Source organism: Capra hircus, chromosome 8 (genome assembly GCF_001704415.2).
Source record: "Capra hircus breed San Clemente chromosome 8, ASM170441v1, whole genome shotgun sequence".
Lineage (NCBI taxonomy): Eukaryota > Metazoa > Chordata > Mammalia > Artiodactyla > Bovidae > Capra > Capra hircus.
In genome coordinates, this window is record NC_030815.1 from 102,164,086 (window position 1) to 102,181,083 (window position 16,998).

Genomic DNA, 16,998 nt, shown 5'->3' on the forward strand with positions numbered 1-16,998 from the left:
AAATTATTACATTTTCTACTTCTAAAGTGTTCTCAAATGTACATTGACATCGACATTGAAGTTGCTCAGTCGTGTCCAACTCTTTGCTACCCCATGGACTGTAGCCCAGGCTCCTCCGTCCATGGAATTTTCCAGGCAAGAGTACTGGAGTGGGTTGCCATTTCCTTCTCCAGGAGATCTTCCCAACCCAGGGATTGAACCCAGGTCTCCCGCATTGTAGGCAGACGCTGTACCGTCTGAGCCACCAGGGAAGTCCCAAATGTACATATCCCCCTAATTACTTCAGCAAGAGTGAGTTTGCTAACTCCGGACTTCAGTCTCTAAGTTTATAATTCATAGGAAAAGTCATTACAGCATTAGTCACATTTTAAAAGTAAATGCCAATGCATTTAGGTATCAAAGTCCTTATCTAACCTTAGTTTTATATTCCTTTTCTTTTCTCATTCAAAACAGAAATATACACATTTAGGATATATCAATATATTTTAACAAATGGGGATTCTTTTTGTTGTTGAAGTACTTCTTTTCCAAACTGTTGTATCAAACATTTACTTCTATTATAATAAGAAGGCATATGGGTAGTCAGGCATATGAAATCTGCTTGCCTGATTTCAAATGCAGGTTCTTCTACTTTTTAGCTGTTTGACCATGAACAAGCTACCTCTCTGAGCATTATTTGCAAAATGAGATTAATAGTAAAAACTGCCTCAGAGAGTAGTAGAGAGAAATTAAATATGATATTGCATATGTCATACTTAGTATAGCACCTGGCACAAAGTAAGTACACAATATGTTTTATACACAGGTGTCCACATCCTATTACCTTAAAAATGTCAGTTCAACTCAGATACCCCTAGAAGGAAGAAAGCATGCTTGATCAATGAACAAGCTGACCTGGAACTATGAACTGATATCAGCATAAATACAAAGCTACAAGACGGGGAGAAGTCTCAAAGATCACTAAGAACAACCCCATTATTTACTAGACTGGGGTGTGGAGAGCCAAGGATGGGAAGTGAGTGACTTCAAAGTCACATTCCTAACTGGGGGCAGAAACAACTTTAGAATCGAGGCATTTCCATATCTTTTATAGAACTTAAAAATGCTTTCTGATGATCAGTTCTAAATTTCCTTTTTCTGCCTCTACAATGGGGATTTATCATTACTATGCTAATCAGACTTGTCTACATATAACTTTTACATAATCTAAAACACAAGTATATATTACTGGCCCCCTAAAAATGCTTTTCAATTATTATTACTGGACTGTTGCATTCCATTACTAAACTGGAAGTTTTCCAGTGGCAGCAACTGTGCCTTATTCCTATCTTTGTCAGCTGAAGCCAAGTACCATACACCTGGTAGACATTCACATATTTCTTCATTTCAGTCTCAAAGCGGAGAAAGGGCCAAGACCCCAAAAAAAAGCATCCTGATTATTACTTTATTACTTCTAGGTTAACCGCGGACCAAGAGGACTGAAAAATTGGAACACAAATTATTAATCATCTAGACAGCCATCCTAGGTACCAATACTCCCACTTCTTTTAGGCTTGACTATCTTAAATAGAATCAAGGAAGTCACACATTTAAGTCATGCATGCATGTGCTAGTTGCTCAGTCATGTCTGACTCTTTGCAACCTCACGGACTGCAGCCCGCCAGGCTTCTCTGCCCATGGGATTCTCCAAACAAGAATACTGGAGTGGATTGCCATTCCCTTCTCCAGAGGGTCTTCCCAACCCAGGGACCGAACCCTGATCTCCTTCATTGCAGGTAGATTCTTTACCCTTTGAGCTATAGGGAAGTCAAGATACTATCAACTACAAACTGGCTCTAGCAAAGAGTATTGCCAGAGACAACAACAAGGGCATTTGCTGCTGCCTCTGCGGAGATTGAACCCTGTGCTGCTGCAGCTGTTGACCTTTAACAGCTCCTGAGGGAGTTCAGGCTGGAGTGAGGCACTCTGTGCTCCAGGATATCTGGTGGGACAGGTCCTCAGAGAGTTGGGTATTTTCAGGAACTGATTTCATGATCCCATGAAATGGGACTGTTTGGATCACAATAAACTGTGGAAAATTCTGAAAGAGATGGGAATACCAGACCACCTGACCTGCCTCTTGAGAAACCTATATGCAGGTCAGGAAGCAACAGTTAGAACTGGACATGGAACAATGGACTGGTTCCAAATAGGAAAAGGAGTACGTCAAGGCTGTATATTGTCACCCTGCTTATTTAACTTATATGTAGAGTACATCAGAGAAACGCTGGATTGGAAGAAGCACAAGCTGGAATCAAGATTGCCGGGAGAAATATCAATAACCTCAGATACGCAGATGACACCACCCTTATGGCAGAAAGTGAAGAGGAACTGAAAAGCCTCTTGACGAAAGTGAAAGTGGAGAGTGAAAAAGTTGGCTTAAAGCTCAACATTCAGAAAATGGAGATCACGGCATCTGGTCCCCTCACATCATGGGAAATAGATGGGGAAGAAGTGGAAACAGTGTCAGATTTTATTTTGGGGGGCTCCAAGATCACTGTAGATGGTGACTGCAGCCATGAAATTAAAAGACTCTTACTCCTTGGAAGAAAAGTTATGACCAGCCTAGATAGCATATTGAAAAGCGGAGACGTTACTTTGCCAACAAAGGTCCATCTAGTCTAGGCTATGGTTTTTTCAGTAGTCATGTATGGACGTGACAGTTGGACTGTGAAGAAAGCTGAGCCCAGAAGAATTGATGCTTTTGAACTGTGGTGTTGGAGAAGACTCTTGAGAGTCCCTTGGACTGCAAGGAGATCCAACCAGTCCATTCTGAAGGAGATCAGCCCTGGGATTTCTTTGGAGGGAATGATTCTGAAGCTGAAACTCCAGTACTTTGGCCACCTCATGCAAAGAGTTGACTCACTGGAAAAAACTCTGATGCTGGGAGGTATTGGGGGCAGGAAGAGAAGGGGACGACAGAGGATGAGATAGCTGGATGGCATCACTGACTCGATGGACATGAGTCTGAGTGAACTCCGGGAGTTGGTGATGGACAGGGAGGCCTGGCGTGCTGCGATTCATGGGGTCGCAAAGAGCCAGACACGACTGAGCGACTGAACTGAACTGAAGGGCATACTAGTTGACTATCAACCTGTGCTTTCCAACTGATGTAGATCCTACTTCAGAGTCATCCCCTGGCCCAAACTAGAAAACTTTCCAAGGACACTGCAATTGCGAATACATCCTGCCCCACTTGGAGTAATGCTTTGGGGTAATACAGAACCTTAGAAAGAAAGTCATTTGGCTTTCTAAGGTAGACACTGATAGTTGAGCTTTGTTCAGCTGGAACCCTGGTGGGGCATAGCTGAGGTCAGCATTGTAGGGTGACCAACAGGTCTAATTCTGCACAGAATACAAATTAAATGGATCTGGTCTTAGTTCCTGGTGGTTTAATTAATCATAATGGCTGACTCAATGATATACTCACAGGAAAATTTGCCAGAAGTCAGACAGTGTAGAAATGAGGGGTGGATATTCTTGGGAAGGTAGTCTTCAATAGCATACCTATATATCTTATAACAGTTTATATCCTGGACCATCTTTTCACACATGTTCATGTGGCAAGACTGAGCAACTGAACTGAACTGAACTGATTTCATGATCCCAATCTTATCATCTCTTCATATCTAGAAAAGCACTAAATCCCTTCATGATGACATCAGATCCTTTCAACTATCAGAAAACCTCTTGTAAAGTAAGCTTGATTGCATTGAACTCCCCCTTCACCAAAATCTTATATGTTGACCTTCCCTGAGTGCCTCTTTTGAGCAGTCTCTCAGAGCTATCTGAGGTGCTGCCTCTCAGGCTGCAGTCCTCATTTTGCCCCAAATAAAACTTAACTCGCAACTCTCATGTTGTGCATCTTTTTCAGTGGAGAATACTTACAAATTATAAGCAATATACAAGAGGGACTGAAAAGCAGCCGCAGTGCTCACTGTCATGTGTTCTACTTCCTCACAGGGAACCAGAACAGGAACAGCTGAATTAGGAAATGCTGGTGAAACCTTCTGTATTCTCAGCCTTAAACTCAAAAGTTCTCTGTATATCCTTGTTTCGAAGCCTTTTTTTCATTCAATTAGCTGTTGCCTGTGTTTAGGGGCGGAGTCTCATGCCCACAACTAGCTTCTCAAGACCTTGAAAAGCCTGGACAGGAAAGCAGCATCGCTGAGCCACCAAGAACTTATCTCAGGCCAGGAATGTGGGGAAGAGCACATGACTGTTATTATCTATTCAGGAATTTTCAGTCAGCAGTGTTTGTTGCACCAAATTCGGAAGCCCGAAACTCTACTTAATATTCTAATTTAATAACCTATATGGGAAAAGAATCTGAACAACACTGCCAATCAACTATACTCCAATATAAAATAAAAATTAAACTTCCCTCCAACACTTTCACCTAGTGAAGAATGTGAATCTAAAGCACACTTTGTAAACTTTCAAAAGGTACAGCCATTTGCAAAACAGGTTGTTAAGAAAAAAACATTCATCCAAATGGCTGACTACACAGTCAACAGCAACAGGCTGGATGTGTGGAAATATTAGTGAATGCTTTGGGTGCCGTAGGAAAAAAAGGAACCAAAGATTGCTTAACTCTAAAATAACTGAGCAACCAAAAGAACTCAAGATGAAACTAAGTGGATGCAGGCCATCCAAAGTGAGGGCAGGGGTGGAACAGGGCAGTGAGGATGAAAAGAGAACTTAGAATGGCTAATATAGAACTAGTCACTGTGTAAGTCAAAAGATCCTATTTAAGAGCAAAACAGAGCCAGCGCCATTTTAAGTCAACTGAACTCTCCACCAGGACTAGAAGCAATCTGAGAGCACGCAGAGCAGCTTAATCATCTCTGTAACCTCTAAGCGTTTAGTAGAATAAGGATTGTAGGATTGTATACTGGTGTTTTCCTCATTCCTGGGTACCTTCTTAAATGGTTAAACAGATGTTCAAAGAACGTGAAAGTGAAAGTCTCTCAGTCCCTGTGCCGACTCCATATACTCCATTGGCTCAGACAGTAAAGCGTCTGTCTACAGTGTGAGAGACCTGGGTTCGATCCCTGGGTTGGGAACATTCCTTGGAGAAGGAAATGGCAACCCACTCCAGTACTCTTGCCTTGAAAATCCCATGGATGGAGAAGCTTGGTGCAGACTACTATCCATGGGGTCGCAAAGAGTCGGGCACGACTGAGCGACTTCACTTTCTTTCTATACAGTCCATGGAATCCTCCAGGCCAGAAGTGGTTAAACAGATGTTCAAAGAAAGGCTCTGCAAACATCAGAATTTGGCAGTTCACAAGTCTGAAGGCAGTCAAGCTGTCTACCGACACATTACAAGAGAAAAGGTTAAAATGATTACTGGAAGAGACAAGGCCCTGACTCTTGAAAACCTGTGTGTGTGTGTGTACATATATACATAGACTGGGGACAGGGGGCAGCAATTGCAGTTTCTTACATGGGCTCTAAGCTTTAGAGAGCAATTTCACAGTTATCATTCACTCAGCAGGCACCTTCTAGAGAAGTCACTATGTGCCAGGTACTGTGCTGAGCGCTGGACAGCAGGAACAGACTGAACAGTCCGTGTCCTATTAGGGCTTATAATCTAGTAGGTTCGGTGTGCAAAGATAAAGGTAAACACACCTAGTTGTGGGGATAAGAAAGAGAAAGCAGTTTATTCTGCCTGGGGCTGTGGGAGAAGGGAAAGCACCGAAAAGGTGACATCCGAGCTAGGCCTTGAAGGATGGTGAAGCTGACCCACCAGGGCCAATTCTGATGGGTCAACGTCTTGTCCACGGAGCAGAGAAAGCCTCATATCGGCACTGGTGGACTCATAAAAATTCTTAGGTATTTTTTATCAACAATCATACCCATTTCACAGCAGGAGAAACTGTGACCCAGAAAACAAAAGTTCCAACCCTGTGGTCATACTGCGCTTCAGGGGAGATGTCAGGTCCAGAATCCGGGTGGACAGACTCAGCACAGTTTCAGTTCTGTCCAGATTCCGGGACCTGTACAGCACCGGAATGCGGCAAGGGTCTCGGGACCCGGAAGTTGGGAAGAGGTCTGCAAAGAGAGCGACCCCCTCCGACCGATCTGCCAGGCTCTCAGCCACGCCCTCTTGCCCTACGCTTCTGCACTCACCCGCCGCTAGGCGAGAGGAAGTCGGTATCGTCTTCGTCTCCAGCACCGAACATCGCGCCGCCTTTCGCCCCGCTTCGGGGAGGAAGTCGGAGCGTTTCCAGAGACTTTCAACGCCGGCGCCGTAAAATGCCGCGGCGGCGCGCTGCTTTCCGGCAAGGCGAACTCTCTCATGGTTATTGGGCCAGGAGGAGACTAGGCTGTGGAGAAGGTGGAGCAAAGGCAAATAAGAGGACCTGGCGGGCGAGGCCTGATGAGTGACGTAAGCTTCTTCTGCCCTCAGAGGCGGTGAGAACGGCAGGCGCTCAGAAACTCTGGGCGGCGATTGGCCAGCGAGTCAGGGGGCGGGGTAGGGGCGGGAATCGACGCTTCGGTGGCGGTCTCGGACACGTCGCGAGGGTCAGAAGTGGAGGGGCTTCTGAAGAGTCCTGGAGGTGTGACGGATTAAGGATCTGAGAGAGAGGCACCGGTGGCGGGACTCGATCTGGAAAGGTAAGGCCTCTTCTGCTCCTCTCGTAACCCGGGCACGAACACAGTCCTTTCTTCTCCGGGACAGGGACCTCCACGCCACTCTGCTCCGCGAAAGGAGAAAGGGCCCGGGACCGGAGGTCTGGAGACCCGAGCTTTCGGCCCAGCCCCCATTGGGACATAACTGGAGTGACCTTGGGTCAGGGTGTTGCGTGCCTCCGTTTCCCTGTCTATAAAACGAGTCTGATCCCCCTGCCGCCTGTTCCCTGTGGCTGCCCTCGCTATTTGTTCAACGAGCTGTTTGTCCAGTGCTTTAGTGTGCTGGCTGGTCAAGAAGCTTTAAGACCTCAGAGGTCATCCAATTCAATCCCAGTCTCCTCGTAATCCCAGACTCCACAAATATGGAAAGACAGGAACTCAGCACTTGGATGACTAGTCCGAGGTCACACAGAGTAAAGGGCTGACTGAGGCTGGATCCCTGGTTTCTTGATTAGGGACTGAGCAAGCTGCCTTGGTCAACAAGAATGTTATCAACCCTTAAGTACTGTGTACTCTCACAGAGTGGGCACACCTCTGGAGAGAAGTTCCTTCCCTAGTGTCCACCTACGCAGGAGAGCTGGGAGCGGGTGATGGAGAGGAGGAAATTTCAGAAGCTGAAGATCCCTGGCCCCAACCTTGGCCTGGGTTTTGCTTAATCTTGTCACAAATCTAAGTCAACATCATTTGTTGTCGACTTCTCTCCAGTTTGCACCCTCTCTATCTGATATAAGCATTTCTTTGGTTAACCTGGTGGGGTTTTTTTTGGAACAATTTCTGGGTAGGCCTAACTTAGCCGAAGGAGGTGTGGATAAGCAGAATATGTCCCACCTTAGCTTCTTTACACAGATCTCAACCATATTAGGACAACACGTGTCCCTTACCTGAAAGGTTTAATCTGTTAACATGAGTACGGAGTGAAGTGGTTGGTAACTCCTTCCCAGAGTTTTAATGCCTCTTAGCACTTAGCTTGTTCTGCTTTTATTATAGTTTGTGTGCCTCTATTAAATGGTAAGTAAACTCAAGGACGATGACAGTTTTATTCCTCCTGGTGTCTCCTGTGTCGCGGAGCACTGTGCCCTCTTGCCTGTAATGGGTTCTCGTTTACTCGTTTGTTAGACTGAGTAGTGCAATTCAGCCTTGTTTCCTTATTCCTTAATTTACCCTCTTAGCATATTTTTTCCCCATGTGACCCAAAGAGCCCAGCAATGGCTCTTGCCTTGTCTAAGTAGCTTCCAGAAAGATAAAAGTGCTGTACTAGCTGTGAACTGTCTGGGTAGCTTAGTCTCTTTTTTTCAGTTGAAGATGACTTTAATGTTGTTTAAAGCTCTAGGGGAGGGGGAAAAGGAGGAACGGGATAGCTAGAAATATTATATGTAGGTCTAATTTTTGTTCGTAAAGTATTCCTCTGTTAAACGGAGGGGTAGGGCTGTTGTCTGCTTCCTGTGTTTATTTTACAGATTAAGATGGTTAAAGCCGCGAAGGCTGACAGTGTTAAAGCAATGATGCAACTGGAGGCTAAGCACTGGAACTGGGATCCTTTGTGGTAGCTGTCTTTTGAATGTGAGCTTGGCTACTCTGGGTGCAGGGGAAGAATAATCTATATAAGTAACAGCTCTTTCCACTCCCTCTGCCTAGGACTGACTGGTTATTGTCATTCCATCACTGCAGCATCTGAATAGTGCTTTTTACAAATGTTAAAGGGGACCAATGAGCACTTATCTTGTGTTCTTGAGTTGGGAGTGTTTTCTCAGTAAAGCATTTTTTTTTAAACCTTTTAATTTTGTATTGGGATATAGCTGATTAACAATGTCGTGATAGTTTTAGGTGAACATCAGATATCCAGGGTGTTTAAGTTACCTTTCTAGATAGGCAGGAATCCTAACTAAAATCTGGATCACGGATCAGCCTTCTTAGTGACGAGACACCACAAATACGCATGCCCGGTTTGCCCTTGTAGGACACAGCTGCTGGTTCTGATTGGCACTGGGAGAAAGGAGAAGACAGTGGTGAGCCTTCCTCAGTCTTCCAGGCTTTTTTTTTTTTTTTAAGATTTATTTACTCTTTAAAAGTTTTTGGTTGTCCTGTGTCTTCATTGCTGCACACGGGCTTTCTCTAGTTGCGGAGAGCAGGGGCTTCTCTTGTTTCGAGCATGGACTCTAGGTGTGTGGGCTTCAGTAGCTGGGGCTCATGGGCTCTACGGTGCGGGCTCAGTAGGCACGTGGGCTTAGTTTCTCCGTGGCATGTGGGATCCTCCCAGATCAGGGATCGAACCCACATCCCCTGCATTGGCAGGCAGATTCTTAACCACTAGACCACCAGGGAAGCCCAGTCTTCCAGGCTTTGGACTGCAGGATTGAGTGCACCCAAAAAAGCCACTGTCTTCCTGAAGTAGAATAGTGGACTAGGAATCAGGAAACTTGAATTCCTGTCCCGGCCCTCCTAACTCTCTCTGAGCTTGGGCCAGGCTCCCTAAAATCTACCAGACATCTATTAAATAATACTGCTGGGGATACGAAGGTAAATAGGCACTACCTTGTCTCAAGTTTGAATAAAGCATTTTTGTTTGTTTTGCTTAAGTATATAGCTTTTAGACATATTTGTGAAATGTATTGACCCCCCTGAAGATTAATCAGAAAGCATGAATTTTAACAGTTCCTTTAGGATTATCAACAATTTTGCTACAGAGATGACAGTGTTTATATACAGGTACTATATAATTCTATATAGTATATTAATCTGTTCTGGTGAATGATTTTAAAACTAATAGTTTAAAATTATAAGCAAGTTAGATCTTAAGTGTGGTGTTAGGATTATGAACTGAATGTAGGTTTGGGATTGGAATTCCAGATGGAAGTGAGGAGGCAAGGCTTTCCAAGTTTAAGATGAGTTGCACTCTTCAGTTCAGTTCAGTGGCTCAGTCATGTTCGACTCTTTGCGACCCCATGAATCGCAGCACGCCAGGCCTCCCTATCCATCACTAACTCCCGGAGTTCACTCAGACTCGCATCCATCGAGTCAGTGATGCCATCCAGCCATCTCATCCTGGGTCGTCCCCTTCTCCTCCTGCCCCCAATCCTTCCCAGCATTAGGGTCTTTTCCAATGAGTCAACTCTTCGCATGAGATGGCCAAAGTACTGGAGTTTCAGCTTCAGAATCATTCCCTCCAAAGAACACCCAGGGCTGATCTCTTCAGAATGGACTGGTTGGATCTCCTTGCAGCCCAAGGGACTCTCAAGAGTCTTCTCCAACACCACAGTTCAAAAGCATCAATTCTTCTGGGCTCAGCTTTCTTCACAGTCCAACTCTCACATCCATACATGACCACTCTTAACTGAAGCAATTAGGGCTAGTAATTGGCTAGCTGAAAAAAAAGTAAATTAAAGCAGAGAATGATACAGATATTAGTTACCCGTAGACCTTAAGCATATTATATTTTAACTTAAAACATAAACATCTTTTGCCACTTTTTTAATAGAAGTCTTTTCTTGGAATGTGGGTCTCGGGGATCTGCAAACTACAGTGTAAGGGCAAAATCTTGTCTTGGCCTGCTGCTTGTTTCTGTAATAAAGTTTTATTGGAACCCAGCCATGCTCACTTGTTTGAAAGTGAAAGTGAAGTCACTCAGTTGTATCCGACTCTTTGTGACCCCACGGACTGTAGCCTATCAGGCTCCTCAGTCAGTGGAATTTTCCAGGCAAGAGTACTAGAGTGGGTTGCCATTTCCCCTGCTCATCTTTACCTGGTCTTGCCTTAGCTTTCAGCTCAGTTTTCATAGACAACTTCTTGAGAGTCTGTATAGCATAGGAGTTAACTTCTTAAGCTCTGGAGCCAAATTGTTTTGCCACTTATGAGTTGTGTAGGCCTTGGGTACATTGTTCAATGTACCTCCTTTGTAAAATAGAGATAATTAATAGTATCTAGTCCTAGGGTTCTTGTGACATTATCTGAGGTCATTTACCTAAAGCACTTAGAGCAATGTCTGGCAGGTAGTAAGTACTCAGTAATAGCTGCTGCTGTTGTTTTCCTCTTCTCCTTTTTACTTCATTGCTTTACCTAATATTTTATTAAATTATATATTTAGAATAATAAACACAATTGCGGTACATGGGCTTGTGGATAAACACAACTGATACCCTCAATCAACACATAGTTTCTCATAGACAGCTAGTGTTGCTCCCTTGATACTGGAGACTGGCCTAGCTAATGTGTCATTAGTTAAACTGATTAAGAGAGTTCTGTGCAATAGTTTGCTGAGAGTTTAGGATGATAGTATATATAGGGAAGTAGTGGATTAAAATAGAAAAGGAGACCAGGACCATATTTGTCGAATAGATTGAAAGCCAAGCTTGTACTTAGCCCAGTAGGAAATGGAATTTTTTATTCTAAATGACATGGGTCATATTTTTAAAAATGCAAATGGTTTAAGATGTGGAGTTGATATGAGAACTGAGTGCAATATGGTATGGTAAACATTACTTAGGGCACTAGTATTCATCTGTTAAAAACCTCAATCCAGTTCTTCTTTGGATTATAATCTCAATTTTGAATTGAGAAAAATAAATGTTCTAGACTGAATGTGAATAAAATTAAATGACTTCTCTAAAGGTAACAATGTGTACCGTGCCCCTAAGAATCTGTTTCTTAAGCCCTGTTCCTCTCCTTGTTCCCGTTTGCCTCTGCTGTTGATTCTTTTTGCCCTCCTCACCAGACATGCTGCAAAAGAGAAAAAGATGACTTAGTTGTCACTGAAAAAGCAAGTGTTTATAGCGACAAGATGACTTCAACTAGTGGAATGTCAGATAAGTCAGTAACCAGGCAGCACCCAGATAACTCTGCCATTTAAAGTTGGCAAGCCAGGCATGGTTGGAAAGGGAGGGAAGAGAAGGCAGGTTGCTGACTGATGCCTTCACTCCCACATGCAGATTTTAGCATAATAAAGCCATCGAAAAAAATCTTTTCTGTAGTTTGTAACTAAGTATGAGAAGTCAGCAAGGGTCTGACTCTTAATCCTATTAAAACAACCAGTTTGTGCCAAGAGAAATCTTAGAGAAGGCACTGGGAAGGAAGTGCTTTTGAAGTTTCCATTGCTTTGAGTAATATCATTTCATGATTTAGGTAACATCCCCAAGCAGAGGAGGGGCCCATCCTTAGGAATACAAAGCCCTGCAGAGAAGGAAAGGGTTGAGAAGGGTCCACCCTACCTCTTTTCCTTTGCACAAAGGACCTGGGTTTTTGTATACAACCTGCTTTTGTAGGCTGAGGACATTGTGCAGTGCAGCATAATGAGATGGAAACCTGCATGACAAAAGTAAATAAGAGAAATGATTTGGGGGGCAACACGCGAAGAGAGCAAAACTCTAGCAACCAGTAAAATGTTAGCAGAGCCTTTTTTTTTTCAGCCAGATTGAGTCTTTCCCTAAATAGGTAGTAGATTTATTATAGAACTATACAGAGTTTTTATGTAATTTTGAGCAGTTTAGAGCATCTAGAATGTATTTGTTCAGTTCATGAAATGAAAGAAGAGGAATGCTGCTAACTATGTCCCCACAGGTGCCCATTCCTCTCTCCTACCTTTTCCAATGGCTTTTTATCAGATCCCATCACCTTGTGCATCACCTATATCTTAGTACATCTCCTACTGTATTTTAATTATTTGTATGTATCCCTTGTATGAAGGCTGAGTGCCGAAGAATTGATGCTTTTGAACTGTGGTGTTGGAGAAGACTCTTAGCATCAGAGTCTTTTCCATTGAGTCAACTCTTCTCATGAGGTGGCCAAAGTACAACCAGTTCATCACACTATCTTCACTCAGTAGGTGCACAATAAATTTGAATGAATGAATAAAAAATATAAAAACAAATGAATGAATGAAGAGACTGAGTTTCTCTGGTCAGACAGGTAATAAGCCCCAAGAGTCAGATATTGAACCCAGGTCTTCTGATTCCTAGAACCCCTGTCCCCTGCATTAGCAGGCAAATTCTTAACCACCAGGGAAGTCCCAAGTCTGTATGTTTTCAGTGACATGAAAGTGAGCCCCATGTGTGACTTGGATATCTCCTTTCAGAGATAAATTTTGTCCTCTAATGAGAAAGCAGGCTATCATTAATAAAATCTCATATTTATGATACCTTAGAATTAGGAGGTATTTTGACTTATTGATCCTTACAAACCTGTGAGATGGGTAGGGTGGGTATTTGTATATCCATTTTGCAATAGAGGATCTAGTGCATGTTGAGTTAAGGTGATTTGCTTAATATACTGATACATGGCAAACTAGTGTCTACAGCTGAGAGCCTCTGCTGCCTAATCCAGGGCTGTCCCCACTGTTCTCACACTTTTCATAAAACACTGAGATCTTAACATAAATCATACTTAAGCATTCATGGTTAGCATGGTGGAAATGCATTAAGACTACAAATGGGTCCTATAAGAGGAGTTTGAAAGGGTGCATCTCCTGAGTGCTTTATTCCAGGATGTAGCTTAAAGTGAAAGTGAAGTCGCTCAGTCGTGTCTGACTCTTTGCGACCCTATAGACTGTAGCCCACCAGGCTCCTTCTCCATGGGATTCTCCAGGCAAGAATACTGGAGTGGGTTGCCATTTCCTTCTCCAAGGATGTAGCTTAGCCAACAACAAAAGGTATCAGAGAAGTGGAGTATAGTAACTGGGAGATCCACTCCCCATTGGACTTAGGCCCTTCTACCATTGCATAACTAAAAGACCTTTTCAGTTTGTTTGTTTGACATATCAAATTTGAGCTGTCCTATTCGGACCAGGCAAATAAAAGCTTTTCTAAGGGCTTTTGTGAAGAATGTAGTTGTATACTTGATCTTCTTTGTAGAGAAAGGTGAGAGTGGGCAAGAGAAACAAGAGCTTCTGTATTATTTGTCACTAAAACAGGATATGTAAAGCTCAGAAACCCCTCCTCCTGCTGCTGCTTCCCGGCAGACTGTCTGGAGAAATCACGGGGGTTGGGGAAAGTAGCTAGCCCAGTGTTACAGAAGCTGGATCCAGAAGCAGGTGACTAAAGAGTATATTAGCATCAATGGGCCTTTCTTGACTGTCCAGTGGTAAAGACTCCAGGCTTCCATACTTCTACACTTCCACTGCAGGGGGTACAGGTTCAATCCCTGGTTGGGGAATAAGATCCTGCATGCCCTGTGGCCCCCAGAGTTAGTTCAGTTCAGTTCAGTTGTCCAGTTATGTCTGACTCTTTGCGACCCCATGGACTGCAGCATGGCAGGCTTTCCTGTCCATCACCAACTCCCAGAGCTTGCTCAAACTCATGTCCACTGAATCGGTGATGCCATACAACCATCTCATCCTCTGTCGTCCCCTTCTCCTCCTGCCTTCAGTCTTTCCAGAGTTAGTATAGGTGTTTACAAACAATATGCATATACTCTTCCCTTTAAAAAATTTTTACAAATGATAGTATACAGCATCCCATCTTTTTTCATCTCATAATATACCCTGGAGGTCATTCTCTATCAATATGTAAGAGCTTCTTCATTGTTTATGGCTACAGAGCAGTCCATTCTATGGAAATAATTTACTTCATCAGTGCCCTGTCAATTAATGTTTAGCTTGTTTTTTCAATATTTTTTGCTGTAAAGGACAGCCCTGCAACAAATAATTTTGTTCATATAACATTTCACGTATGTGTCAGGTTATCTGTAGAATAGATATTTAGAAGTGAAATTGTAAATGATCAGTGAGAGAGATGAGAAAGTATCATTTCCTTAAAAATATCTTGATTTAAGTAAAGGGCCAAGTATAAGCAGTCTCATCAAAACGATGTTGAACTGAGAACTTGCCAAAAGTCACATCACAATCCTTTTTCTAGTGTTATTCGGTGAAGTATTACTCAGGGTATTATTACATTGTAAAGGGAATGTTATAAACTAAGGACAAAAGGGGACTGTCTCCTAGCTACTTTTACAAGTATTTGCCATGTAGAAGACTAGCTGTTTTTTATAGTCCATGTATGGACTGAAAGTGAAAAAAAAGATAAGAGAACCTATATTTGTCTGTTTCTATGTGCTCTTTTTAATGGCTTCCCAGGTGTTTTTTTTCTTTTTTTGCTGATTGTGGGATGAGTTATAACTTTGTAAAATGGGTGATACCGTAAGAATCTCTAGCCTTTTAGAGGAGCTGCTACTGCTACTGCTGCTAAGTCGCTTCAGTCGTATCCAACTCTGTGCGACCCCGTAGACGGCAGCCCATCAGGCTCCGGTGTCCCTGGGATTTTCCAGGCAAGAATAGTGGAGTGGGTTGCCATTTCCTTCTCCAATGCATGAAAGTGAAAAGTGAAAGTGAAGTTGCTCAGTCGTACCCGACTCTTAGCGACCCCATGGACTGCAGCCTACCAGGCTCCTCCGTCCATGGGATTTTCCAGGCAAGAGTACTGGAGTGGGGTGCCATTGCCTTCTCCGTTAGAGGAGCTAGAGACCTCAAAGCAGACCAAAATTAAATCATCCCCTCCTACCTTCTTGACCAAACCCACTCACCTTCTTCCCTCCCTTCCACACTTCCATCCTTCTTTCTGTAGGTGTCTTAAGCCGTTTGCAAAATCTGCTCTGTAAATAGCAGGTTTCAGCTAGAGCCTTCAGCCTCTTGTTAAATTTCCTATAACCCCTGGGGCAGGAGGAGAAGGGGACAAGGAGGATGAGATGGTTGGATGGCATCACTGACTCGATGGACATGAGTTTGAGCAAGCTCCAGGAGTTGGTGATGGACAGGGAAGCCTGGCGTCCTACAGTCCATGGGGTCACGAAGAGTCAGACACAGCTGAACCACTGAACTGAACTGAGACGGTACTTAGTAAATACTTTCTGACTGAAGTTTGGGTAGATGTCAATTTGGCTTCAACTTTGCTACCCTCTCAAGGTGACATCTTCATTTTACCTGCACAGTGTGACACACCCTCCAGCCCACTTGGTATGCATACTTGATGTGATTCAGCAAGAGACAAAAGACGAAGTAAATTATCTTGGAGAGGAGTTTGTGTTTGTGTCTGTGTATGTTTAAGGAAAGGTACACACACACATCAGGCTTCCCTGCTGGCTCAGACAGTACAGAATCTGCCTGCAATGCAGGAGACCTGGGTTTGATTCCTGGGTGGGGAAGATCCCCTAGAGAAGGGAATGGCAACCCACTCCGGTGTTCTTGCCTGGGAAATCCCATGGATAGAGCCCGGCAGGCTACGGTCCATGGGGTCACAAAGAGTCCGGCAACTAACTTAGACTTAGCAACTAACACACACACACAGTCCTTCTGGCCGCGGGTGCCATTGTTTGTGCTGCAGTTAAAAAATTGGAGCCTTATTTATTAAGCTACACACAAGTGGTAATTATGGATTTAGACTTGAGAAAGTGAAAGTGTTAGTCGCTTAGTCATGTCCGACTCTTTGTAACCTCATGGACTGTAGCCTGCCAGGTTCCTCTTGTCCATGGAATTCTCCAGGCAAGAATACTGGAGTAGTTAGCCATTCCCTTCTCTAGGGGATCTTTCCCACCCACAGATGGAACCTGAGTCTCCTGCATCACAGGCAGATTCTTTCCCATCTAAGCCACCAGGAAAGCCTGATTTAGACATGCTCAGTAGGAATAACCTACTTATTTTGAGTCTTCAACTCAAAATAAACGTATTTTTTGATTCCCACAGATCTCATCTTATGTGTATATAATCATAAACATGAATATTAGATGAACACAAACTCTGTCAACTTCTGGTTTTAGAATAAAGAAACTTGTCTATGGGCCATGGTTTAAGTACTCATAAATTCTCTGTGGCATAGCTCTGATAATCTCTGTGGGATAGAAGATGACTAGGCTTACTTTTGGACTCCTGTAGTAAGGTGAGAGGAGTATAGGGCCCAGCATGTAAGTTACCCAGATGGGTCCCATCTTTTCAAATATAAGCTTTTTTTAATGCCAGATTCCCAGGGGAAATTACTGCTAGGGAGTGCCAATGAGATGCCTCACTAGATTTCTTTCTGCCTGTTATTTGGACAAACTTGTAAAACGCCCACAAACTTTCTAGAAACTAACCATGAAAAGAGTTTCGTTTATTATGGCTTCAAAAATACCCGAGGTGTATGGTGCTGTGTTATAGCTTAGAATTAAGGGGTAGAGTTAACTTGCCTCTTACATATTCTTAAGAAACTTAGAATATAGAAAATATAAGATGGGCCAAAACATCTTACATTTCAAGGTTGCACTTGGAACAATTTTTTTTCCTTCTCAAAATGCTAACGAAATGTCTTTAGAAATATAAAAACAGGAGAAGGTAACTGTTGTCATGATTTACAATAAATATTTGAT

The 16,998-nt window shown here is 43.3% G+C and overlaps 2 protein-coding genes across 7 annotated transcripts in view; one reads left to right on the forward strand and one right to left on the reverse strand.

Annotated features, from left to right (window-relative positions):
* Positions 1-6,305, reverse strand: part of FKBP15 (FK506 binding protein 15) — a 61,733-nt gene extending 55,428 nt beyond the window's left edge. For all 6 annotated transcript variants that reach the window (XM_018052619.1, XM_018052618.1, XM_018052617.1 and 3 more), the window contains exon 1: positions 6,175-6,305. In XM_018052619.1, coding sequence (XP_017908108.1) covers positions 6,175-6,227 — 53 coding nt within the window. In that variant the 5' untranslated portion in view covers positions 6,228-6,305. The remainder of the gene's footprint in view (positions 1-6,174) is intronic.
* The window catches only part of SLC31A1 (solute carrier family 31 member 1), a 35,124-nt gene continuing 24,656 nt past the window's right edge, over positions 6,531-16,998 (forward strand). The window contains exon 1 of the mRNA XM_005684318.3: positions 6,531-6,663. The gene's annotated coding sequence lies outside the window, so the exon portion shown is untranslated. The remainder of the gene's footprint in view (positions 6,664-16,998) is intronic.